The sequence below is a fragment of the Grampus griseus genome (assembly GCF_964374135.1).
Source record: "Grampus griseus genome assembly, chromosome: 18".
Classification (NCBI taxonomy): Eukaryota; Metazoa; Chordata; class Mammalia; order Artiodactyla; family Delphinidae; genus Grampus; species Grampus griseus.
Window position 1 is genome coordinate 78,983,967 of NC_139012.1, and position 27,143 is coordinate 79,011,109.

The 27,143-nt window shown below is 42.9% G+C and overlaps 1 protein-coding gene across 3 annotated transcripts; it reads left to right on the forward strand.

The window, feature by feature from the left end:
* The first annotated feature begins 125 nt into the window (after positions 1 to 125).
* EEF1AKMT1 (EEF1A lysine methyltransferase 1) lies at positions 126 to 27,143 on the forward strand. Of its 3 annotated transcripts, none has more exons than XM_082675403.1 (5): positions 126 to 257; positions 17,642 to 17,792; positions 19,596 to 19,678; positions 23,962 to 24,242; positions 25,137 to 27,143. In XM_082675403.1, exons 1-5 carry the CDS (start codon positions 229 to 231, stop codon positions 25,271 to 25,273), a joined length of 681 nt encoding a protein of 226 aa, XP_082531529.1. In that variant the 5' UTR covers positions 126 to 228; the 3' UTR covers positions 25,274 to 27,143. The 3 variants fall into 3 exon arrangements, with proteins under 3 accessions (XP_082531529.1, XP_082531530.1, XP_082531531.1); XM_082675404.1 differs by having other exon boundaries at positions 19,599 to 19,678; XM_082675405.1 differs by lacking the exon at positions 126 to 257 and adding an exon at positions 3,379 to 3,464.

The window sequence follows — 27,143 nt, forward strand, 5'->3', positions numbered from 1 at the left end:
AATATTGGTGCTCTCTAAAAATACAGTCTGTTTATATTGAGTGGTTTATGAATGATGACTTTGGTGCATTAATTAGATTGTGAAACATTTTTGTTTGTTTCTTAAACATAGGATCGTGCACTCTTTGTAATCTCGAATGGCAGATCTTTTAAAACTAAATGGAAGCAAAGGGCATATTCGGCGATACTAAGGAGAAAATCTTTTGCTTGGAGTCTCCATACAGTCCCAATGGTAGCATACTCTGTCGGTTCTAGCACGTAAGTCAACATCCTGCTGAGCTCTTGCAGTGTAAATTACTTGATCCAGCAAGAGAGTGAACTGTGGTTAAGTCATTGATGCTTCCCAGAACTGATAAATGAAAAAAAACGGAAGCAAAGAGAGTTTATTTTTATTTATTTATATTTTATTAAAAAAAAATTTGGGCTGTGCCACGCAGCATGTGGGATCTTAGTTCCCCGACCAGGGATCGAACCCGCACCCCCTGCATTGGAAGCGCAGAATCTTAACCACTGGACCTCCAGGGAAGTCCTGCAGAGAGAGTTTAAACAGGGATGTGCTAAGTATTTTTATTCCCATAGTAGTTAGCAGTTTTGTTTTTAAGTTTCGATAGTGTTCACTACTGATTACTTTGCCAGGTCAGTTTTCAAGTATTCCTTTTAGTAAGCTCCAAATCTTAGGCTGCACTTTTGCAGCTCATAACTGCACTGCCCTGGATGGTCCTTTCTGAGGACTGATTTGGTAAAGCTCTTTGAACTGGCAGAGTACAGGGTAGAGGCCGGGAGACCTAGATTCAGTTCACAGCTACACTACTTAGGGTTTACATGGATTTCCACAGTCTGTCATCTTATCATAGGACCAGAAGTGTTGTTAATTCCCAAAGAACAAATTGAAAGCACAGTGATGGATAAAATATAATAGTAGATGCTCAATAAATTCCATTCTGTTTAAAGATCATTGATAAGAACACATTTTGCTCCACTAGATAAATGTGTCCTAACACAAAGTCTGACACCTGATAGTCATTCACTCCGGTGGTATTATGATAGAGTTAACTGTATTATTTACTGCATCTTCTTTTCTAAATGAGAGAATTGATCTATTTAAGTCAGTGGTTTCAGTTTCTGTTGAATATGCTCGTATTATTCCCACAACAAAAAGGCCTAATAGTGATTCCCCAAATAAGTTTCATGCGCCACTAATTCTTTATAACTTAGCTGTTACCAAGTAATTGGAGAAATAAAACTAGTTTCTTTACTGTGTGAAGTTAAATGCTTTACTGCACAAGTGCACGTTGGGAGGCTGTAGGGGAAGATCTTAATCCGACTTTCCTTACGTGGTGGCCTCTTCACAAAGCACCTTATGGGACTAGACTTCTAGGGACTATCCTTTGCAGCATACTTGGGTTAATTTGAGTAATTTGGTAACAAACCACTAAAAGAAGGAAGAAAAACCTGAATCTGTGTTCTTGTAAGTATAGGTTATACTAGATATTTTTAGAGAGGAAAACCAAGTCTCGCTCCATCTCTAAAGAGGTCTTTCCAGAGTAATCTCCATTTCTTTTATGCTCCGTTTCTGAAGAGTAGCATGACGAACAAAAATCACTTCTGAATACACAAAAGGAGTAATTCCTGAATTAAGGTTGATTTGAACTTGCCTGGCAAGTCCAGTTTACTGGACAAATAATTTCCCATTTATTTACTTACTTAACTTAGCCCGCGGCTTGTGGGATCTCAGTTCCCCAACCAGGGATTGAACCCTGACCCTCAGCAGTGAAAGCGTGGAGTCCTAACCACTGGACCGCCACGGAATTCCTGTAATTTCCCCTTTATTTCAATGATGATAAAATTGCCTCTTAATATTTTAAATTTTTTATGATTTGCAAAAACCGTTACATTACATTGCAAAAGTTTCATCTGGAAAATTCTGATCTTCATGTATCACTGTGACATGCTGTCTGAGCAGTCAGCACTATTGGTGGAGGTGTAACTATTTGAACTTCCTGACAATTATGGTCACTTTAATTATAAAAACAACATAGTAATACACATTACATGCAGATAACACTATCGTGTCACATGATATGAAAGCAACTGAAACTTTGAAAGCTTAAAATAGATCTGTTTCAAACCAAAACTAATTTGCTTTAACGTAAGCCTTCCTGTTTAGCCAAGGCAGTTTCCTATGTATGGAACACTACCTCTGTAAAAAGTATACTGCCATAAAAGTTGGTGGTTATTTCTCGGTTCATGTTGCTTTCTTTTAGCTTGTGTATGTTTGCTTTCCTGCTCCTTTGCTAATAAGTTACAGCTGGTTTTGAAATACCTGGCTTAGTGGAGTTGTCATCAAAGCAATCAAAGAAAAAAAAAAGTATGGATTGCTGTAAGCCCGGAAACAGTTTTTAAAATGGAAATTATGGTACTGCCAAAGCTGTAAACCTGTTTTTTCATTTATATCCTTACCTTACACCGAAAGGATGTAAAGCTATTTAGCAGAATTTAACTTAACAAGATCATAGGATTGGTAAGGAAAATGAAGGAAAAGAAGGTAGGAACATAATACAGATAGATAGCCTTGGAGAATGGAAAGTGAATTCATCACTTATAATTGGTAACTGCCAGGGTGGAAGGGAGCCTTCCTTTCCGTGTGCAGGTGCTGTGTTGGGTGCCTTAGAGCCGGCCTGCGAGCGCACTCCTCCCTGGAGGCTCTGAAAGACTGAGCCAGTGGGCTGACCAACACCATCCTACGTTTGGGTCATTTCCATAGAAATTGTAGTGGCTTCATAATGAGACTATTTGCCGGAGTAGTAGCTGGTCTTATTTCAGCGCGGAGACAGCGCGTGCGTCTTCGGTTCAGGCGCCTCTCGCCCTCTTCACAGCGAACCCCAGCGTGACAGGTGCAGGTGCTGGTCTCACCTTAACCACGTCAGGTTTGGGAAGGGAGAGCACACCGCGGAGGAAGTCGAGCGCAGGGTTTTAAAGGTTTTTTCTAATGCTATCTTTACTATAAAGCTTCAGGTTAATGTCCGAATTTCTCGATTAGACGGAGGAGACGGAGCAGACAGAGCCTTAATGTCTGTGAAACGTACAAGCGTATCGAGTGCAAAAGAGCAGGTCCCTTCGTATGCGTTTGACCTGAAGGGAATCTAGTTAAAACCTCAAGTACCTTTTATTGCCTCCATCTGAAGCACCTGCTGAGTGCGTCGCCTCCCACCAGCACGAGGCGGCCCAGCGACTGACGCGGGACCCAACCGCCTGCCGGAAGCGCCCGAGTGGGCGGTGTACGCGTGCGCGTAGCCAGCCACCCCGCCCACGTCCCTGTTCTGCTGGTTACTGCGCGTGCGCGGGCGGGGCACCGCCCACGCTTCCGGCCTGGCGGGACAGTGTGCGCACGCGCAGAGGCAGTCGGCTGTCCGGGCCAGCGACGGGAGGCGGCGGCGCACGGGCGGAGGCGAGTGGGGCGCGTTGGTGAGTAACCAGAGCAGCCTCCGTGCTCCTGTGTTCGGGTTTCTGCTCCTTCGGGTTTCCCGGCGCAGCCTGGGGGCTGCGGCTGTAGTCAGCGGGGCCGGGGTAGGTGGGAGCTGAGGAGGGTCAACCCCGGCTGGCGGGGGCGGGGCGGAGGGGCTGCCGCCTTCCGTCCCCTCAGGGCGGCCGCAGGGGCTGAGGCGTCTCGGCCGGGCAGAGGGGGCGGGGCGGGCCGGGGGCTCGTGTGCGTCGAGCCGCGCTTCAGGCAGGTGGATTTCACCCCCGTGTCTTAGTTGTAGAATAACAGGGTAGAGTTTTCGAAGGCGGGAGAGCAGGCGCCGTACGGAGCGGGAGACCACGCGGACCGCCCGGGCTGTTCCGCCGGGTCACTCGGGAGGCCCCCGCGCCCCGCCCCCCTCCTGCGCGGCCCCGGGGTGGCCTTGGCCAGGAGACACTGTGTGCATGGTGTGGACAGGGAGGAGCGGCCGGCTGTAAACCTGACACGTGGAAGTAGGCTTGTGTGCGTTTGAAACGTGCATGGCCTAAGGTTGCTTCTTGTGGGAGGGTCGCTTTGGTTTTGTGGAGTTGTTCGCGGCAACGCAGGGTAGCCCGCTCCTCCCTGCTGACGCAGCTCCTTGACGTGCAGCCTTCGCGCGTGCTGTCCGCCTGCACGCCCCCTTCCGCATCCTTGCCTGTCCCTCAAGGCCCAGGTACGAGCCACCTGCTGCTTGTCTCCGCCCTCCACCCGCACGCGCTGCTCGTTCTGCTCTCAGGGCACTAAGCGGTGCCCCTCGGATAGAGGGCTCGGCACGTTGCCACACTCAGCTGCCTCCTGTGCGTCTTTCTGCCGAGAGCAGGGTCTCAGCCCTAGCGCTGGTGACTTTGGGGCCGGGGAGTTCTTTGCTGTGGAGGGTGATTCTCTAAACCGTACGGTATTTACCAGCATCCCTGGCCCCTACCCATTAGATGCCAGCGCACCCTCCGCAGAGAACCACTGAGCTGCAGTAGCAGCCACACGAGGCTTAGCATCAGTTTAACAGCAGTGTAGCACAGCACTTCCCAACTCCTCTTGGCTCCTTTTTTTCTTTTTTGGCTGCGCCAGGCTGCTTTCAGGATCTTAGTTCCCCAACCAGATCTTGAACCGGCCCCCGGGCAGTGAAAGCATGGAGTCCTCATAACCAGCGGACTGCCAGGGAATGCCCTTCCCAACTCTCTTGGAATTGAAAATCTCACAGCAGTTTCACAGGCCCACTTAGAAAAATTTTTAAAGATGCTAAAGATATGATGAAGTAGTGACTTAAGCTTAAAAAAATTTACTGTATTACAACTAAAGTTCAGTTAATTTAGAGTTTAGTAATGTTTATTATATAAACAGATTTTAATTTTTCCCACTTGTGATGCTCTCATGAACTCACTCTAATTATGTGAAACAGTGTATGATTGCTAACATTTGCAGTTCATGTCTCTCCATTGAGCGTCTCTTACCGTAATCCAAAATATATTTTATTCCTATTGTTTGTTTTCTCCCTGCCTCACTAGAACGTAAGCGCCAAGAGGACAGGGACTTGGAGTCCCATCACCAAGAATAGTGCTAGTGCAAGGTAGTGCCTTGGTAAATGATTATCAGCTTTAAAAATAAACTTTTAGGGCCCAATTCATATTGAAATACAGATTGAAATTTAATTGCTTTTTACAGCCACAAAAGTAGGCAGTTTTCTTAAATTGCTCTTTGGAATTCTTTCATTTGAACGAAGTCAACTTTTTTTTTATGGTTTTCATGTGTTATTTCTAAATAATTAGCTAACAGATTGCAAGTTGCAAATGAAAACCTTTCTCCATCCACAAATGCAGCTGTGGAAAGTGTTTAGTACTAATAAATAAAAATTCAGATATCCCTGTCTGTATGAAGGATACACACGTATATGTGTATATATGACTGTATGTGGACACACATGTTTTTCTTTGTCCTTCTTCTAGACAGTACTCTTCTAGACAGTATTGTGGGGCAGCTTGGATCAGGAATCGGTTGTACACTTCAAATTTCTCAGGAGACGTTGGATTTTAATATTTGCCTGATTCTGACTCTTGAAATACAGGACTAAAATGAAGCCTCTTAGTACTTTGCAGATAAGTTTGCTGTGTTCTCAGACTTCCTCAGCTCAGCATTGCACACACTAATAATTCTCCCTTCTTCTTTTCTTCTTCTGGGACTCCCACAGTGCGTATGTTGGGCCACCTGAAGGTGTACCCCATCTCTGCTGATATCTCCATTTTGTTCAAACATTGTTTTCTTACTGTTCTCCACATCTTTTAGTTCTTTTAGCATCTTTAAGACAGTTGTTTTGCCATCTGATCTTTTTCAGGGATGGTTTCTGTTGGTTTACTTTTTTCCTTTGAGTGGGCCATACATTCCTGTTTCTTTGTATGCCTTGTGATTTTTTTGTGGAAAACGCTGGAAATCTCAGATTCTCCCCCTTCCCCAGGATTTGCTTTTTTTGTCATTCTGTTGTTGTTGCTATTATTGTAGGCTGTTTTTGTGCCACGGATCAGCCTGAGGAAACTTAAGGTCTTTCTAAGCCTACACCTTTTCCTGGGCATGCATAGTGACCTTCTAAATTCCTCCATATATTCAGTTGCTGTTTATAATGGTCTAGTCCTTAAATGTGTGGCCCCCAAAAGGGCGAAAAGAGAAAAATGGAAGCGGGGGAGGTGCTGGCACTTTAAATCCCCTCAAAGTTGCTTCTGCTGGAGGGGGGAAGTGCTAACAACAATATGAGCCTTGCAGCGATGGCTGCCTGACTCTGTCTTTGCCTCCATGATTAGAAGTAGCTGTCAACGATCAGAATACAGATCCCCATTATTTGAAGGGCGGGTCCTTATTGCCCACCTTGCTCCCACAGGCTGCTCCTGGAGCTGTTGAAATTGTGTGTTCTCAGACTTTATTATGTTTGTCTACTTGGCATCCATTAATTACAGGGCCAAAGTAATGGCCCTGTAATTCCTTACATCTTCTCTGCACGTTAGCTCTCATGGGCACGTGAAAGTCGTATCACAGACCTCCCAAACCACACATTATAGAATGTGTGTTTTCCCTTCTTGCCCACTGTCCTAACAATAAAAATAAAGACACTGTCCCAGTTCTCTCTCTGCTTCCTTGTTCCTGCATGTGACAGGTTTCATGTGGTCCTTCACCATGTGCTGTGCCTCTCATTTCCTGGGGAACTGTGAATAACAAACTCCTCTTTCAGTGGCATTGACCTCTCCATATCCTCATTCAGCTGTATAAATTAATCCCTGAGCACAAAACAGGTATTTGTGCACACCTTCCTGAGGCAGGAATGAGGAGTGAGGAATGGGTAGCCACTGCCGAGTTAAGTGCCCAAATGGAGTGAAATTAACCAAATGTTAAGTCTTCCCCTGGGAGTTGCAAGCCTTTGAATAGACTCTAGGGATCCAAGATAGTTACATCAGATAGATTTTGCCAGTAAAATTATCTAGGTATGGAGACAGTCTTCCCAGAACCTTCTAATAACCTTTATACACACTCTCTCACCATTCACTCCCATTGATACCACCTTGATGGTGTCAGCCTTCAGAACAAGTCTCACCTCTCTGACCACTTTATTTTGAGGCTGTAAAATGATAGATCTGCTATATCTGCATTTTGTCTAAAAGTGATAATAGTGATAACTGTATTTTATCAAATCTCAAGAAAACATGCTGACAATTAAACTTACACTCATTTTAAAGCCATTTGTTAAAGTAATTTAAAAAAATGTGTATCTTAAGTCTGAATGTGATACATGTGACAAGTCAGTCAAAGTCAGTCCCGCTCCAGGCAGACAGCGTTCACCGTGCTCCACGCAGTTTCCTGTCACACTTCATAGTATTCCCTTTAGTTACTAATTTCCTGTGCTCCAGTTTCACTCATTCCCTCTTCTGCCAATTCACTTTTTGTAAAGTAGACAGTCATATGAAGGTACTAAACTGTCTTATTTAGTGGTTGTAACAGATACCATATTATTAGTGGTATACTTACAACTTCAGGGAGTACTGAAGGTAATATTTGTGTTCCTGTTGTGTGCCAAGGACTATTAGGCACTTTATAGATAGTAATTCATCTAACTCAAAATAACCCTATTAAGTAGGTGTTTGTTAATATTTGTCCATTTTATAGATGAGAAAATTGAGGCATAGAGGGGTTAAATACTTGCTTCAAGCTATGCAGTTAGTAAGTGGCAAAACCATGATTTAAGCCTAGGTAATTTGGCTCCAGAGGCCATGCTCTTAATCCTGTATCATGTTTTTCTGAATGTCTAAATAATAGCAGAAATACTTTTTCACAATTAGTATAAAAAATGTTATCAAGTATAAAAAATGTGATCATCTGCTTCGAGTAAGAGTTGTTTATATGATCTAGTCCAGTAAAGTATTAGAACATCTACATCTTGAGATGGGTGTGTGCACAAATTACAGATAGTTTACAATGAAAAATTTCAAACGTTTAAAACGACAGCCTGTAGTAAGAAGTTTTGTATCATGATACATGACCCTGTACACACATGTGTATTTTTTGCTAAAACATTTCACAGAGCAATACTTAACTTCTACTATAAGCCATATACTTCGATACAACTTTTTCTATTTAAAAAAAAAATGCTGGGCTTCCCTGGTGGCGCAGTGGTTGAGAGTTTGCCTGCTGATGCAGGGGACACGGGTTCGTGCCCCGGTCCGGGAAGATCCTACATGCCGCGGAGCGGCTGGGCCCGTGAGCCATGGCCGCTGAGCCTGCGCGTCCGGAGCCTGTGCTCCGCAACGGGACAGGCCACACCGGTGAGAGGCCCGTGTACCACAAAAAAAAAAAAAAAAAAAAAAGCTGATGTTGTCCTACTATATTAACTTCATAACTTAAGGGAGATCACTGTACAGTGTGAAAAACACGGATAGAAGAACAGATGAGCTGTTCCACGAGATTTATTCTAAGTTCTTTCAAAAAGTTTAGTGCCCTGGGGTGGCATCAAACTGTTTGGAAGCCATTTTAGGCACTTTTTACTTACATAATCAAGTCCATGGGTCTCTGCAGATATGTAATAAACATTTAAAAAATTATGTGTATCCTCACTCCCAGAGGTAATCACTATCTTTAAGCTTCAGTTTTTCATTAACTTGCTTTTATCTTCATGTTTCTGAACTTCATTTAAATAGAATTATTTATACTATACGTATTCTTCTGTAACTTAGTGACTTACATGTTCTTGAGATTCATTCCTGTTAGCATATATATGGCTGTAGTTAATTATTTTTTACGGTTGTGAATTTCCACTTGGAGTAACAAGGGCTAAATTTCCCCTCCCATCTGATATAACTAAAAAACAACAACAACAAAAACCAGATAAAATATGTGGGGAAAAAATGTCTTTGAAAATATTGGCCACAAGACAACAAAGGGCAGTGGTCCCTGAAAGAGGGGAACAAACAAAATGAGCCTGATGATTGCCCCATCTTACTACCTGAGAGACTTTTCAGACTGCTGTGCAGGGGAGGGAAACCCAGACAGAATCCAGAGAGCTCTCTGAATTGAGGAAATAGTTCATAGATCCTGGGGAAGCCACATGGGGCCAGAGTGCAAGGCAGAGTGCTGTACCAGAGAAAGAACCCTAGAGAACTGCAGAGGGACCTCCTTGAGAAACTACCTGAGGCTAGAGAAGACAAATACCTGAAAGGATTTGAAGGAACAGAACTCACTCAAGACTGGGAATAGTGACTGTTTCTACCAGCTGTACTGAAAAACCTCATAATTCATGGGGCGTTGGATAAAGTACTTAGAGATACTGCTATTTTGTTACAGTGGTGAGCAGTAATTAGTGCTAGAATAACTGCTGTTCTCCTCTCTACTAACAGTCTTAAAAGAAGACCCGAAAGGATAAAATTGTTTCCAGGTAACTTTACTGTGTCCCAATACAAATCTCAAGAATACTTATATTTTTAAATACTAATTTATGTTTATATACTTAAGGAGTACAAAAATACCTGCCATCGAACAAGTTACATTTCATAATATCTAGCATTCAATAAAAAAAATTAACCAACCATGCAAAGAAGAAAATATAACCCATAATGAGAAAATCAGTTGGTTGAAACTGACCCAGAACAGACACAGATGTTATAACTAGTAGACAAGGAAAAATCAACAGTTATAACTGTATTCTGCACATTCAGAAAGCTAGAGGAAAGACCGAACATGTTAAGTAGAAATATGAAAGAAAGATTGGGTTGGCCAAGTGCCTTTGGGTTTTAAGTAAAAGATACATTTTTCATTTTCACCAGGAACTTTATTGAAAATGTATTCACCGTTTTGTTCCACTACCTTCTGCCATTTTTCAGGCAACTTCATAAGTCCACTTTCCCAAAATGTCTTATCTTTTTAAGCAAAGAACTGTTCCAGGTGGCTTTTACAGTCTTAAAGGGAACTGAAATTTTTTCCATTAAGAGAATTTTGTAAAGACCAAAACATGGAAATGCAAAGGTGCAAAGGTGAATACGGAGGACGAATCAGAACTTCTCAGCTGGAATTTCCCTGGTAGTTCAGTGGTTAAGCCTCTGTGCTCCCAATGCAGGGGGCCCGGGTTCGATCCCAGGTCAGGGAACTAGATCCCACATGCAGGCTGCAACTGAGACCTGGTGCAGCCAAATAAATAAATATATTTTTTTAATTAATTTATTTTTGGCTGCATTGGGTCTTTGTTGCTGCACGCAGGCTTTCTCTAGTTGTGGTGAGTGGGGGCTTCTCTTCATTGCGGTGCATGGGCTTCTCATTGCAGTGGCTTCTCTTGTTGCAGAGCACAGGCTCTAGGCGCGCGGGCCTCAGTAGTTGTGGCTCGTGGGCTCTAGAGCGCGGGCTCAGTAGTTGTGGCACACGGGCTTAGTTGCTCCGCGGCATGTGGGATCTTCCTGGACCGGGGCTTGAACCCATGTCCTCTGCATTGGCAGGTGGATTCTTAACCACTGCACTGCCAGGGAAGTCCCATAAATAAATATTAAAAAAAAGAATTTCCCAGCCAAGCTGTAATAGTTTTTGCCTGATCATCAAAGAAACGTGCTGTCGTGCGTTATCCTGATGGAAGATTATGCGTTTTGTTGGCTAATTCCGGACACTTTTTGGTGAATGCTGCTTTCAGTTGGTCTAATTGGGAGCAGTACTTGTTGGAATTAATCGTTTGGTTTTTCCGGAAAGAGCCCATAATAGAGGGCTCCCTTCCAATCCCACCATATACACATCACCTTCTTTGGATGAAGACTGGCCTTTGGTGTGGTTGGTGGTGGTTCCTTTTGCTTGCCCCACGGTCTCTTCCAAGAGTACAGTATCCACTTTTCATTGCTCTTCACAAATTTGTTTTAAAAATGGAACATTTTTATTACATTTAAGTAGAGAATCGCATGTGGAAATCAGTCAAGAAGTTTTTTCCACTTATGTGGAACCCAAACATCAAAGCAATTAACATAACCAAGCTGTTGCAGATGATTTTCAGTACTTGATTTGGGTATTTTGAGTATGTCGTCTATCTCCTGTGTGGTATAATGTCGATTGTTCTCAATTAATGTCTCGATTTGATCGCTGTCAACTTCAGCTGGTCTACCCAACCTTGAGCATTGTCCAGTGAGAAGTCTCCAGCACAAAACTTTGAAAACCACTTCTGACGCGTTCGACCAGTCACAGCACCTTCTCCATACACTGCACAAATCTCTTTTTGCGTTTCAGTTGTGTTTTTACCTATAATAAAGCATAATATGCCAAAAATGTTGTTTTTTCTTCCATCTTCAATATTAAAATGGCTACACAAAAATTCACTAATTTTGATAAGGTTTTTTTATTTTTTTAAAAAAGATGTTGGGGGTAGGAGTTTATTAATTAGTTTATTTTTGCTGTGTTGGGTCTTCATTTCTGTGTGAGGGTTTTCTCTAGTTGTGGCAAGCGGGAGCCACTCTTCATCGTGGTGCGTGGGCCTCTCACTATCGCGGCCTCTCTTGTTGCGGAGCACAGGCTCCAGATGCGCAGGCTCAGTAGTTGTGGCTCACAGGCCTAGTTGCTCCGCGGCATGTGGGATCTTCCCAGACCAGGGCTCGAACCCGTGTCCCCTGCATTAGCAGGCAGATTCTCAGCCACTGCACCACCAGGGAAGCCCTGATAAGTTTTTTTTAATTGGAGTATAATTGCTTTACAGTGTTAGTTTCTGCTGTACAACGAAGTGAATCGGCTATATGTATACATAGATCCCCTCCCTGTTGGACCTCCCCCTCACCCTCCCCCATCCTGCCCACCTGGGTCATCACGGAGCACCAAGCTGAGCTCCCTGTGCTATATCGCAGGTTCCCACTAGCTATTTTACACATTGGTATAGTGTATTTGTCAAACTTAATCTCCCAATTCATCCCACCCTCCCCTTCCCCATCCCACCCCCACCCCCACCCCCACGTCCACACATCCATTCTCTATGTCTGTGTCTCTGTTCCTGCCCTGGAATTAGGTTCACCTGTACCATTTTTCTAGATTCCACATATATCCGTTAATGTGCGATATTTGTTTTTCTCTTTCTGACTTACTTCTGTATGACAGACTCTAGGGCCATCCACATCTCTACAAATGGCCCAGTTTCGTTCCTTTTCATGGCTAAGTAATATTCCATTGCATATATATATATACCACATCTTTATCCATTCATATGTCGATGGGCATTTCAGTTGTTTCCATGTCCTGGCTATTGTAAATAGTGCTGCAATGAACATTGGGGTGCATGTGTCTTTTTGAATTATGGTTTTCTCAGGGTATATGCCCAGTAGTGGGATTCCTGGGTCATATGGTAGTTCTGTTTTTAGTTTGTAAGGAACCTCCATAATGTTCTCCAGAGTGGCTGTATCAATTTACATTCCCAGCAACAGTGCAAGAGGGTTCCCTTTTCTCCACGCCCTCTCCAGCATTTATTCTTTGTAGATCTTTTTTATGATGGCCATTCTGACCAGTGTGAGGTGATATCACATTATAGTTGTGATTTGCATTTCTCTAGTGATGTTGAGCATCTTTTCATGTGCCTTGTGGCCATCTGTATGTCATCTCTGGAGAAATGTCTATTTAGGTCTTCTCTTGTTTTTGATTGGGTTGTTTGTTTTTTTGATATTGAGCTGCATGAGCTGTTTGTATAGTTTGGAGATTAATCCTTTGTTGCTTCATTTGCAAACATTTTCTCCCATTTTGAGGGTTGTCTTTCCTTGTGCACTTGAGAAGAAAGTGTATTCTGCCGCTTTCTGGTGGAATGTCCTATAAATATTCAATTAAATCTGTCTGGTCTGTTGTGTCATTTAAAGCTTGTGTTTCCTTATTTTCTGTCCGGATGATCTGTCCATTGGTGTAAGTGGGCTGTTGAAGTCCCCCACTATTATTGTGTTACTGTTGATTTCCCCTTTTATGGATGTTAGCATTTGCCTTATGTATTGAGGTGCGCCTATGCTGTGTGTATAAATACTTAAAATTGTTACATCTTGTTGGATTGAACCCTTGATCATAATGTAGCGTCCTCCCTTATCTCTTGTCACAGTCTTTATTATAAAGTCGATTTTATCTGATATGAGTATTGCTACTCCAGCTTTCTTTTGATTTCCATTTGCATGGAATTATCTTTTTTCTATCCCCTCACTTTCAGTCTGTATGTGTCCCTAGGTATGAAGTGGGTCTGTTGTAGACAGCATATGTATGGGTCTTCTTTTTGTATCCATTCAGCCAATCTGTGTCTTTTGGATGGAGCATTTAATCCATTTACATTCAAGGTAATTATCAATATGTATATTCCTATTACCATTTTCTTAATTGTTTTGGGTGTGTTTTTGTGGGTCTTTTTCTTCTCTTGTGTTTCCCGCCTAGAGAAGTTCCTTTAGCATTTGTTGTAAAGGTGGTTTGGTGGTGCTGAATTCTCTTATTAGCTTTTGCTTGTCTGTAAAACTTTTGATTTCTCCATTGAATCTGAATGAGATCCTTGCTGGGTAAAGTAATCTTGGTTTTAGGTTTTTCCCTTTCATTATTTTAAATACATCCTGCCACTCCCTTCTGGCCTGTAGTTTCTGCTGAAAAAATCAGTTGATAACCTGATAGAGATTCCCTTGTATGTTGTTTGTTGCTTTTCCCTTGCTGCTTTTAGTAGTTTTTCTTTGAATTTATTTTTTGTTAGTTTGATTAATATGTGTCTTGGTGTGTTTCTCCTAGGGTTTATCCTGTATAGGACTCTGTGCTTCCTGGACTTGGGTGGCTATTTCTTTTCCCATGTTAAGGAAGTTTTCAACTATAATCTCTTCAAATATTTTCTCGAGTCCTTTCTCTCTCTCTTCTCCTTCTGGGACCCCTATAATGTGAATGTTGTTGCGTTTAATGTTGTCCCAGAGGTCCCTTAGGCTGTCTTCATTTCTTTTCATTCTTTTTTCTTTATTCTGTTCCACAGCAGTGAATTCCACCATTCTATCTTCCAGCTCACTTATTGTTCTTCTGCTTCAGTTATTCTGCTGTTGATTCCTTCTAGTGTATTTTTCATTTCAGTTGTGTTGTTCATCACTGTTTTTTAGTTCTTCTAGATCTTTGTTAAACATTTCTTGTATTTTCTCAGTCTGTTCCTCATTTTATTTCTGACGTTTTGGATCATCTTTATTATCATTACTCTGAATTCTTTTTCAGGTAGGTTGCCTATTTCATCTTCATTTATTTGGTCTTGTAGGTTTCTACCTTGCTCCTTCACCTATAACATATTTTTTTGTCATCTCATTTTTTTTTTTTTTGATGGGTGGGGCTGTGTTCCTGTCTTAGTGGCTCTTTGGCCTGAGGCGTCCAGCAGTGGATTGCAGGCAGTTGGGTAGAGCCGGGTCTTGGTGCCAAGATGAGGACCTCCGGGAGACCCCACTCCCCTTAATATTCCCTGGAGCCTGAGTTCTCTGTTAGTCCAGAGGTTTGGACTTGGTGCTCCCACCACAGGAGCTCAGGCCCGAACCCCGGCCTGGGAACCAAGATCTTGCAAACAAACAAACAGAAGAGCTGAACAATAACAATAAATAAAACTAGAGAAATAAAAAATATATTAGAAAAAATAAAAATATAAATGAAACAACAACAACAAGGTAAAACAGGGACTTCCCTGGTGGTCCAGTGGGTAAGACTCCGTGCTCCCGGGTTTGATCTCTGGTCGGGGAACTAGATCCCACATGCATGCTGCAACTAAGAGTCCACATTGCCACAACTAAAGATCCGGTATGCTGCAACGAACACCCCGTGTGCTGCAACTAAGACCCAGCATAGCCAAAACAAACAAATAAATAAATAAATACAACAAGTTAAAACAACCACAACAGCAAAAAAAAAAAAGAAAAGGCCTTGGCTGTGGGGGGCGGGGCTTAGGCTCTGGACCCTCGCAGCCAGAAAAGGCCCTGAGTGGGCGGGGCAGGCGCAGGGCTTAGGCTCAGCATGCCTGGAGGGGGCCTCAGAGTGCGGAGGATCAGGCCTGGGACCTCAGCAGGCTCCCCGGGGCCCGAGTGGGCAGGGGAAATTCTGGCTGTGTTCCCTTCTGATCCTCTGATCCCCCAAGGGTCTCTCCCTGTCCCCGTTGATCCCCTCACTGTGAGTGGGCCCCTCCCCCAGCCACCCCTCAGGGATGCTGGTCCTGTCCTGCCTCCACTTCTCCTCCCCTCTCCCTCCCCCCCACGTCCTACCCCGTCACTTGGGAGTTCCTCCCGTCCCCTTAGGTGTCCGAGGTCCCCCACCAGCACCTGGTAGGTGCCCTAATTGTGAGGAGATGCAAACTCCACATCAGTAAGTTTTTTTAAAATGCATGCTGATATGACAGCTGTCACAATACAATCTAACAAAACTGTTTCAAATGAAGGTAAAGACATCTAAGTGCTACTAGAGCCATCTTACAGAAAAACCCAAATGAACTTTTTGGCCAACCCAATAAAAGAGACCCAAGTCAAACTTCTGGTCATAAAAACTACAATATCTGAAATAAAAAATACACTGGGGCTTCCCTGGTGGCGCAGTGGCTGAGAGTCTGCCTGCCGATGCAGGGGGACGTGGGTTCGTGCCCCGGTCCGGGAAGATCCCACATGCCGCGGAGCGGCTGGGCCGGTGAGCCATGGCCGCTGAGCCTGCGCTCCTCAGCGGGAGAGGCCACAACAGTGAGAGGCCCGCGTACCGCAAAAAAAAAAAAAATACACTGGATGTGATTAACATCAGGTTAGACATTGAAGAATAAAAAATTACCAAACTCGAAGACCAGAAATGAAAACTTATCACAAATGAAATACAAAGAAAAAAGTTTTGTTTTTGGTTTTTTTTAAGTGAACAGAGCATCAGAGAGCTTTGGGACAATTTCAAGTTACCTAACATTCATGTATTTGGATCCCGGAAAGAGAAGGACAGCAGAAAAATATTTGAGAGGGCTTCCCTGGTGGCGCAGTGGTTGGGGGTCCGCCTGCTGATGCAGGGGACGCGGGTTTGTGCCCCGCTTTGGGAAGATCCCACATGCTGTGGAGCAGCTGGGCCTGTGAGCTGTGGCCGCTGAGCCTGCACGTCCGGAGCCTGTGCTCCGCAACGGGAGGGACCACAGCAGTGAGAGGCCCGCGTACCGCAAAAAAAGAAAAAAAAAAATTTGAGAAATAGTGGCCAAAAACTTCTCAAATTTCAGGAAAACTGTAAACCCACAGATCCAAGAAGCTCAGTAAACTCAAAGCATAACAAACATGAAGAAAACTACACTGAGACACATCATAACCAAATGCTCAAAACCAGTGATAGAAAAATCTTAAAAGCTACCAGGGAAGGAAGACACAAACAAAAAGTAAGAAAACTAAGGGTGACAGCAGATTTTATGTTGGAAATAATGCAGCTAACAGTGGAGGAATCTCTTTAGGGTACTGAAGAAAAACTCAACCTAGAATTCCATCGCTCCAAAAAATAAAATCTTTCAAAAAGCAAGGCAATGTAAAGACAGTTTTAGACATAAAAGCTGACAGGATGCATCAGCAGTAGGACTGTGCTACAGGAAGTGTTAAAAGAAGCCATTCAAGCAGAAGGAAAATGACAACAGATGGAAATATTAATCTGTACAACAAAATGAAGTGCAGTGTAAGTGGTTACGAAGTAGGTAAATACATAAGGTTTTTAAATTTAACAGTGTGGTGTGGAGTTTATAACAAATGTAAAAATAAGATGTTGGTCAAACAGTAACACGAAGGATTGGAGGAGAGAAATGGAAGTTATAAACAATTATAAAATTTTTATGTAATACAAGAAGTGATATGTTATTTGAATGTATGCTGTGATATATATATACTGTAAACCTTAAAGCAACCACTTAAATAACAAAGCTATAGGTAGCAAGCCAACAAAGGAGAAAAGGGTGATATAAAATGTTTTCATTGCTGTGTAGTAGTATCCCACTGTAGGAATATAGCAGTATATTTTATAATGTCCAGTGGGTGGATACTTCAGTAATTTTAGTTGTTGCTAGTACACATTTCTACTTTGAACGTATTTTACATGTCCATTTATGTGAATTACAGGAGTTTCATATAGTTATATGATCTATATGTATATACAGAATTACTGAGTTGAAGCAAGGGTAAGGTCAAATTGTTTTCCAAAACGTTTTCATCAGTTTACATTTCAACAGCAGAATAGGCAATTACCATTACTCCACATCCCCCAAAACATTTGGTATTATCAGTCTTCTTAATTTTAGTCAATCTGGCAGGTATATAGTGGTGTCTCATTATTATCATAATTTGCATTCTCTCGTCCTTTTTATTTTTCACATCTCTTCCTATACCCCTCCTTTATGATCCTTCACTTATCCTGTCAGTGACACCCAGGAGCCTTAGGTCACCTAAAAACAGTGACATTCACACATAAAAAGATCTTATTAAGAGAATCTACTGTGAATTAGCTGCATGTGGCCGTTGGGGCACCAGAAGAAAGTGAAACATCTTTATAGTATTTATGGTAAAGATTTCACTCTGCAAGGGATCATACAGGTGTGTTTCCTTTATACAACTCATTTTCAGTTTGGATCCCTGCTGTGAGATAAAATTTTTTTAATCGTTGTTTGATGGAAAAGAAAAAACAAACATCACTTATACTCATTTCCCTGCAGGTGTGAAATGAGCAACTCTGAAGATGAGGACCTCCCCCAGCTCTCTTCCCATGCCCTGGCAGCTCTGCAGGAATTTTATGCTGAGCAGAAACAGTACACCGACCTCGGTGGTGATGACAAGTATAACATTGGAATAATAGAAGAGAACTGGGTAAGTTAATGCATTCCCCACCCATCAGGAAGTGTTGGTGTGGAGCCTATTCTGTACCTAGTCCAGTGTTTGTCTGTATCTGACCTAATACCCAAGTTTATCTCACTCGTCACTACGAAGCTGATAACCTGTTCAGGAGCTAAGACAGAAAGCAGTCCACGAACATTTTAAGACAGTATAAATGCAGATTTTCCTAATTCTGACTCTCAGGCTGCCTGGTGATCAGAGGAGGGGACATTTCAGATAGAAGAACAGCGTATCATTATATCCAACACAAACTGTGCTTCCTTCTTGTATGCAGATGCATTCTGTTGGTTGTTACGGAGCCCAGCAATCCTTGAGAAAAGGGAAAAATTGATCATTGCAGTAATGGGGTGACTGGACTTAAACATGTAGTAAAAAAATAGATGAAACTGAGTTTTTAAGAAGATATTAATAGTTTCTGGGGCACACTGTGTATTTTAATTGTATTTTTATGGTCCAAATAAAAATAGGAATTTAAAAAAGTGAGTTCAGAAAAACTAACCTAACCTGGAATGTAGAAATTTACATTTTTGAAGGAGATAGTTGAGAAATAGATGAGGCTTGAAATTTCTGTCTGTGACTACCCCTTGATAATAGATCTGCCTCTCTTTGCAGCCGGAAGGAGGGGTATGTGTGTGTTCAAGCAGACGTTTACATTTTGTGTCAAGTTCAGATCTCTTAAGTTATATAAAATTTCCCTGTTTACCATCTGTTTGAGACTGGGACAAAAATGTTTCTTTACATTTATTCTAAATGTTCCACTTACTCAGATGCCTCTTTCTCACTGCTTCCCTTCTTTATGTGCTTTTGTCTTTAGCCTGATTCTTTGAATAGTCAATATTAGAAACTTGAAGTACGTTATTATTCTTGAGGTGGTCTTTTTCTCTTTTCCTTCTGCTAATTTAAATACTATGTACTTTTTTCTGATTCTAAAAGTAATCTATGGTTGTTGTAGAAAATATATAAAAACATGAACAAAAAAACAAAAGTCATAACTCCACTACCTGAATTAACTATTTGTATATTTTTGACACTTTCTTTTGGTTTGTTTTGTTTATAAAATTAAGGAGATCTCCCAGGAAGTTGGGGGGGGGGGAAGACGATGATACAAATTATAGAAAGAAAACATAAAATTAGAGGATAAATCCAGGAAGCTCAATATTCAACTAACTGGAGTTCCAGAAAAATAGAACTGAAAACAAAGAGGGGAGGAAACCTTCTAAGAATGATATTAGAAAATTTCCCAGAACCAAAGACCCTCACTAAGACACATTATTATGGCTGAAAATTCTGGATATAGGTGACAAAGAAGATCCTAGAACCTTCCAGAGAAGAGCATGACACCTACAGAGTCTCAGGTCTGCAAGTCACATTGCACTTCTCAGTAGCTTTACTAGAAACTAGAAAAAAGTGGAGCAATTCCTTCAAGATTTAGAGTGAAAATTTGTTCAGCCTAGAATTCTACACCCAGCTGAGTTATCAGTCAAATGTGAGGATAAAAGTAAAATGTTTTAGACATGGTAAGTCTCACAACATTTACCTCCTACGCACCACTTCTCAGAAGCTGCAGGATGTTGGGAGAATTAGGGATAGGTTCAAAGAACCCAAGCAAATGAAACAATCATGTATTAACTCTAGGAAAAACGAGGTACCATATATTACTTGGCCCAGCAGTGAACACTGATAATTGATATAGTATATATTGATATAGTAGATATAAATTAAAAGGATAAACTCTATGCCAGTTGTAAAATGATTTCACTCATTCCTCTGTCATAGCAGCTGAGCCAGTTTTGGTACACTCCGGAGACCGCCCTGCGCCTTGCAGAGGAAGCCGTGGCAGCTGCTGGGGAAGGTGGCAGGTGAGATCAGTTTCATTTCTCTTTTGCCTTTTAATCTAAAGTAATATTTTAAATGTCCTTCCTAGATGGGACATGGTTGGTAAGAAGGCTGAACTGTAATCTGCAAAACCTGTAGTTTGCGATTCGCAGAACATGAGGAAATAAGAACTGCTTCACTGTTGAGTCTGGGGGCACACACAGAAATCTATTCAGTGTAAGATACCTTATCTCTGTTCCTTATTTTAACATTTTCTACCTGTTACTTTTATACCCCTAGAGTTTGCTTTAAAAGAAAAAAATCTTGACCTTTTTGAAGTTTTAAGAATAGATTTTTTTTTTAATTTGGTTTTTACTTCTGTCAAAACTCTGCACGCATGTAAAGTCTAATGGTCCTAAAAGACTTGTTCAGAAAATAATCCACTGTTAATTTTCCCCTGGTCCACCCGCTCGCCTTTTCAGCTCTTTCATTGACCTCTTGGTATTTACAGACATTTCTAAATAATGTTTCTCTTGGCACTTCTTGACTTGTCACTCATAGACCTTATTTCTTGACTTCTCACTTTAAGAGAATGAGGACTTGGCTCCCTTCACTGGCCACAACTGCCACATACGTGTCTGCTTTCTGTCCACTCTCCCGATAGAGTTATATCCTTTTTTCATTTTCTTTTTTTTAGTGGCTGGACTCTTTGCTAATTTTTTGTGTGTGTGTGGTACGCGGGCCTCTCACTGTTGTGGCTTCTCCCGTTGCAGAGCACAGGCTCCGGACGCGCAGGCTCAGCGGCCATGGCTCACGGGCCCAGCCGCTCTGCGGTATGTGGGATCTTCCCGGACGGGGGCACGAACTCGCGTCCCCTGCATCGGCAGGCGGACTCTCAAGCACTGCGCCACCAGGGAAGCCCCATCTTTGCAAATATTTTGTTGAGGATTTTTGCTTCTATGTTCATGAGTGATATTGGTTTGAAGTTTTCTTTTATTCTCTTGGTTTGGGTTTCATATTGGTTAATGGTAGCTTCATAAAATGAGCTGGGAAGTATTGCCTGTATTTCTATTTCCTGGAAGTGACTGTGTAGAATTGGTGTTAGTTATGTCCTAATTTTGGTTAGAACAGGGTTTATGTTGTTAGGACAACATAGATGTTCTTTACAGCTGAGTCTTTTCCTTTTCTGTGCAATGTTTCATCTTCCCTGAAGAAAATAATTCTTTTTTTTTTTTTTTTAGTATTTCTATGTCCATATTACTAATTAACTCTCAAATTCTCCCCAGTGGTGTGAATCTCTTATCAACAAATTCAAACATATTTTTCAGGTCCTTGAAAAAAATGACTTCCAGGGCTTTGCACCCTGTTCCATGTGGACTGGTTGATTTCTGGGTTTGCTGCAGCTCTGGTCTACCTCTCTCGTGTTCCAGACGCCCTCTGTCCAGTACCCCAGGTCTTAGTTTACAGCTTTATCCTGGTTGGGTATATCCTTCAATAGTTTCCATGGGAGGGAAATTCTTAAAACCTTTCATGTCTGAAAATGTTTTTATTCCACCCATTCTCTTCATGTGTTAGTTTTGTTGGCTGTCGAATTCCAGGTTTTGAGGGCATTGCTTCATTGACTGCACGTTTCGGTAGTGCTATTGGAAAATACAGTGCCATTGTGGGAAACCTGTTTTCCCATCCCTGCCTACTGCTAGCTTAGGATTTTCTCTTGATCCCCAGTATTCGATGTGTCTTGGTGTGGAGCGTCCATCTGTTGTACTGGGTGAAAGCCCTTCCATCCTCATAACTCAGGTCCTTCAGTTTGGGAAAATAGTCCTAAATTATTTGATTTCCTTCCCACTTTTTTTTTTCGATTCCTCTTTCTGGAATGCCTATTATTTGAATGTTGGACCTATCTACTTGTTTTTCTGTCCTTTTTCCATCTTTTGACCTTCTTCTGGGAAAATTCCTCAACTTTATCTTTGAAACTTTCTACTGAATTTACCATTTCCGCTGTCATGTACTTAGTCATCTATACCATAGTTCTTTTTTGGGTCTCTGAATATTTATTATTGTATCTTGTTCATCCTTCTGAGGATATTATAGGATTTTTAAAAAAAGAGCTCCCTACGCAGTCTCTAACGAACTGCACACATGCATCTTGTTTACTTTGGCCTCTGGTATTATTAGATGCTTTCCTTGAATGTCTGCTGTCCGTCCGTATTTAAGGGTGAGGCGCTCTAGGGCTGGAGGTTCTGATACCTGGGCAGGACTTCTCTACTTGGGTGTCTGCGGATGGCTGTTTCCCCTTCAACGCCCAGGGTCAGCATGTCCAGGCCTTTCCTTGTGGGCTGGTTAGAGCCCCAGGAAGTCTTCCTGCCTGGAAGTCACGCACCTCGTTGACCTCATCCCAGAAGGCTTATTTCTGAAAGAGGGTTGGGGGTCCCAACATCCAATGGGTTTAACGTGATCCTTGCCATTTCCACATGGTGCCTGGCACCCACCCTTCAAGCCCCCCCCAATCCAGAGAACATCTATGGAGGCTTGGGATAGGGAAGAGAATCCTGGGGGGGTGCATTTTCCTGTTTGTTGCCCCACCGTCCCCCCCGCTCCTTGAGTCACCTGGTTGTGCAGCTTCCTGAGCCACGGGCGCTGTGCTGTCAGCCGGGTTCCTGCTCAGCCTTCCTGGCTGCCAGTTTGGGACCTGGCTAAATGAATGTGTTCCCTCTGCCATCTTGAGCTGGAAGTTTAACTGGAAGTCCAAAGGTTTTCTTTTTTCTGTCCTTTTTCTATGTAGTTTATTACGTTTTTCTTAACGACATGTTTTTACCTGTATTTTCTTATTTTTACATATAAGGGCTTTGGAAGCAACTTATTTTTTCTGAAAGGCATCTTCAGTATTTTTAGGAGTTATGTCATAATTTTAAAGATGAGTAGTAAGAGTAGCATTTATTGAGTACTTACTGTGTGTCCTGTCTCCTGGGTAAGTGCTTTCTGAGGGTCATCTTGTTTAACCCTCACACCTCTGGAGGTAGTTCCTGTTATCCTCTCCATCCTAAAGACGGATGCTGAGGCCCACGCGGTCACATCACTCGCACAAGGGCCCCAGCTGGGAGCAGCAGGCCGTCCGCTTCCCCTGCCACTGTCGCCACACCCTGCTCCTGTGCCGTCCTCCACCTCAGATCACTGTCCTTCCGCCGGAAGTACCTCCTCTGGGGTTTTTAGGGAAGGAGGTGCTGCTGTGGTTCAGGTCCTCTGCACCCCCGGCCCAGAGCTCTGGCAGCAGGCAGGCTGGGGTCTGGTCCCCACAGAAGGCGGTCAGGATGCCCCCAGACTTCTTACGTGCTTCACGTGCATTTGGGCCAAGAAGCCTTTGAGCCCAGCGTGGGCACCTAACCAGACGTGTAACACTTCTCTGAAGAAATGCATCTCACAGTTTTAAAGCTGAGTTTAATTCTCTAAATAAGTAGTTTTCTGAATGATTTTATGTGTGTGCGTGTGTGTGTGTGTATAATAAAAATCTAAAAGTGACAAAGGGGATGGAGACAAAAAGTCTCTTTCCCGTTGTCTGCAGACAAGCTGTGTATCTCCAAGAGGTAAGCATAAACCCCACTCCATGGAAGCACAGTTTACGCTCTCCTGAACTTGACTGTCTTGGAGAGTAATGACAACATGGTATTCCACTGTAATAGACGTACCACAGTCAACTGAGTAATTCAACATTTAAGGTACTTCTAGCATTTTTGGCAGTTGGCTTTAAAAGTTAACTACTGGAACACTACCCATTCATAAACTGGAGATGCTTGTAATGAGACAGATTCTTTAATTTACTTATACAAAACAGCAGCAGAAATTCGAAGTAGTCTGTCTGCACTGAGACCTAGTTTTAATGTACTTTTTTGGAAAACTAAAGTTGTTTAGGAAGTTATTTGGAGTTTTTTCTTCAAGACTATATTACAAAGTAACTTCAAAATATTTAGTTTGAGGCTAAAAAGTATTTGAAATAAATGTTAAGAGACCACCATGAAAATACTAAGTAAATTCAGGCCATGGGCTTCATAACCCTTGTCCTAATAATGTTTTACTTTTTTTTTACCATGAAAAGCACATTTATCCTTTCATACTTTAAAATTATGAGTTGTAGATTTGTAAACAGTAGATTCCTTAAAAGTGAGGCAGTAGAAAGTCTTCTTTCTAAGTGTACTGCTGTTATTACTTCAGTTTGCATTATTGTTTCCTTTAAGAAAATCTGGACACGGGGACTGTGGCTTTTCAGTGAAGTGGTTATTGACGCCATGTGCTGTCACAAAGCTCAGTCACGAGTTGGCTCCTTCTGTTCCAGAGTAGCATGTGTGAGTGCCCCCAGCGTTTACCAGAAGCTGCGAGAGCTGCACAGAGACGACTTTTCTATCTGCATCTTCGAATATGACCACAGGTTTGCCATATACGGAGAGGAGTTTATCTTCTATGATTACAATAACCCAGTGGATTTACCTGAGAAAATTGCTGCACACAGTTTTGACATTGTAATAGCAGATCCCCCTTATCTCTCTGAGGAATGTCTCAGAAAAACGTCGGAAACCATCAAGTACCTGACCCGGGGCAAGATTCTGCTGTGCACAGGTAGGTGCCAGATTGGCAACACACATCCCATGACTTTAATAAACAAGGTTCTTCCCCTCTCTGTGCCCCAGTCGCCTTATCTGTACAGTGGGGCTGAGATGCTGCCTGCCTCTCAGGGTTGGGGAGAATTAAGTGGCATGATGCCTGGGAATCGGGGTTCGCCACTGGGTGAGTGCACCAGGAGTGTTACTTGTACTCATCAACGGCAGTAACAGTAACAGTATCTCACTCAGCCCGTACAATTGATAAGGAATCTCGGGGGTTAAAGTGGATGCCAAAGGTTACAGCGCTAGACATTAGATTAGGTTTACCAAAGCTGAGAAAGAGACTTCCGCACTGGTGATGTGGATATATTTTCTTAAGGTGGACATACTGGCATTTGACTGAGAACGAAAACGTTAAGTGCTGGTCTCCCTACTTCCGGGCAGCTTGGCATCCAGGCCTGCTGTGTGGGCCCTGCTTCCCCCAGTGCAGTGGGTGCGGAGGACAGGGCTGGAGGGAGGAATGGGCTGGTGTGAATGTATTGGTACAAGTTTGCACGATTTGCTACTATTGAAAAAGGGGTTGTTGACTCGAAGTTGGAAAATGGTGGTTTTTAGTAATTATTTTTGCTTTCCTTATGTTACTTTGTGGAATATAATTATTATCTCAGCCTTGCAGATGTAGGAAAATTATTAAATGAAAAAGAAAAGGGAAAACATAGGTAATATGCATAAATGTTGGAGGAAGTAAAAAAGGAATATAGAGCACTGACCTGCCCCCTTATCGCTGAGTGGTACCGTCAACTCACCGCTTCCCGCATCTGGTCGAGAATACCTCCCTGGCCGGCCTGGTGGGTGTGGAGCTGAGACATGGTTGGTGCCTCAGTCTCCGGGTTCATCTGGTTCTCTTCAGGTGCCGTCATGGAGGAAGAGGCAGCAAAACTTCTTGGAGTGAAGATGTGCAAGTTTATTCCAAAACACACTCGAACCTTGGGAAATGAATTTCGCTGTTACGTGAATTATGATTCTGGGCTGGACCGTGAACTGTGAACGCAGCTGGTAATACAATGTAGTAAAGGACCCATGTGACATTTCCCTCTTTTTATTTTCTTAGTAGATTGAAAAGCTACGGCCTCCCCTCCGCCCTCACAAACTGGGGCTCCCCCGGCCTAACTTTCAAGATGAAGAAGACAACATCTTGTTGTGATTTCCTTAGTGAGGGCGTCCCTAGAGCTTGGGATGCTTGTGCCAACTTGAGTCAGTGGAATTATATTTGGAGAAGCCATAGAAGCCATCTAGTCTACTCTCCACTTAACGCAGGTAAAGAGCAGAAGTACAGGCGGCTTAGTGATTGGCCAGGACCTTGGCCTCTGCCTTGGGTGCATCCTGTGTACTACGGGTGGCTGCGGACACCTGCGTGTGCTTTGACAGCCATGCGGTTTGGAGTTTTAGCTGAGGACGAGGAGGGGCTCAGTGCCCAGAAGAGGGCACATGCTCAGTATTTGTTGAGTGTTCCAGTCAGAGAAAAAATGCAAATACAGGTTGCCTTTCTAGATCTTGGAAGGGAAAGCTGATTCTTCCATTGGAATTGCGTTACCTGTTAACAGCTAACGTTAGTTAAACTGATGCTTAATACAGTTCATGGAATAGCAGTATTATCCCCATGCAAGCCGTTTACTCTGCTTCAGTCCGCTCCTCTGATGTCTGCACTGTTTACATTTGAGGAGTGGCTAGACAATGTTACACCACAGTGGCAATGCTTGAAATAATTACCCAAGGTTTGAAAGGCAGTTTTTCTTTTTAATTTGTGGATTTCTTTGTTGACGTATGCTAAATATACCACCACTAGGCTTACCTTTTTTTTTTCCCCAGAGGTTGAGCACAGAAGTAAAGTTCCCCAAATGGTATAGAACTACCCACAGCTATCAATTTCAATTTTGAATTTTTTATTTGGAATTTTGCTCAGCAGTGTTTTTCATGCACAACCTCTGTCAATATTTGGTACAGATTGAAAGTTCTCTCGGTTGACCTTCTGTCCAGATCAAACCAAGACTGATTGTAAGTAGGGACAAGAGCATATAAACGAGGCCGACTCTGCAGATGATCGTCCTTGAACGTTAACCATAAAATTAAGATACAGTGATAGACCTTAATTACCACTGTTTCCTCTGAAAATTAGTGGAGCCCTTAGTGGAGCCCAGAGAGAAATGCACAGCCAGCATGCCCTTCACCTACAATTGTTTTAAGGATTTTAAAGAACTTTTAAGCCTAAAGAAAAGGGTAAAGGTTTAGCTCACGTTGCGGTCGTAGAAGAGGACTCCACTCCTGATTTCTGGGAATCGTAAGTCTGCAAGTGAAAAAAATTTCTAATTGTATAAACCTTGTAAGTGTGAGATTCTGGGGTGAGCTGAGCCTCCCAGAGGGAGGGCAGGTCCTAGGCAGCCATGTCCACTGGTGACCGTCGGCAACAGGCGGGGTTCAGGGACCCAGGCCACAAGGCGGGCTAGAGGGTGTGCTTCTAAAAACTCCTGCCGAGGAAGTGAAAACAATGTTTATAAAATGTTTACATGTCAAGTAAAATGTTTTTAATATACTTGCTCAAAATGGCTAACATAAAAAGTTTCTGCCCCTACTGAAAATACCTGAATAAACAAGAAGGTATATATTCTACTTTTTTAAAAAAAGGTGGTAAGTGTTGTCCTCGAGGCTCTGTGCCCTCCCAGCAGTCCTTGCAGTGCTATCACCCGTGGTTGCAAGGGGCCGGTGGCCGGGAGCCTCAACGAACTCTGGCGAAGCGGGTCACCTGTGGTGGCCCCAGCCTTGGGCCGCCCACACAGGGCTGCGACGTGGTTGGTTCCCGCCACCTTTCACTGCCCTGCGCTCCTGCCCAAGAGGAAGCCTGGGGGACGCAGGAGGTCAG

What these genes read in the sequence shown, in the direction of transcription:
- EEF1AKMT1 (XM_082675403.1), top strand. Translation starts at nt 229, where the DNA reads ATGGTAGCATACTCTGTCGGTTCTAGCAC. An exon ending in TACTCTGTCGGTTCTAGCAC is followed by an intron (nt 258 to 17,641) that starts GTAAGTCAACAT and finishes ATTTCCCTGCAG; the next exon opens with GTGTGAAATGAGCAACTCTG. An exon ending in CAAGATTCTGCTGTGCACAG is followed by an intron (nt 24,243 to 25,136) that starts GTAGGTGCCAGA and finishes GGTTCTCTTCAG; the next exon opens with GTGCCGTCATGGAGGAAGAG.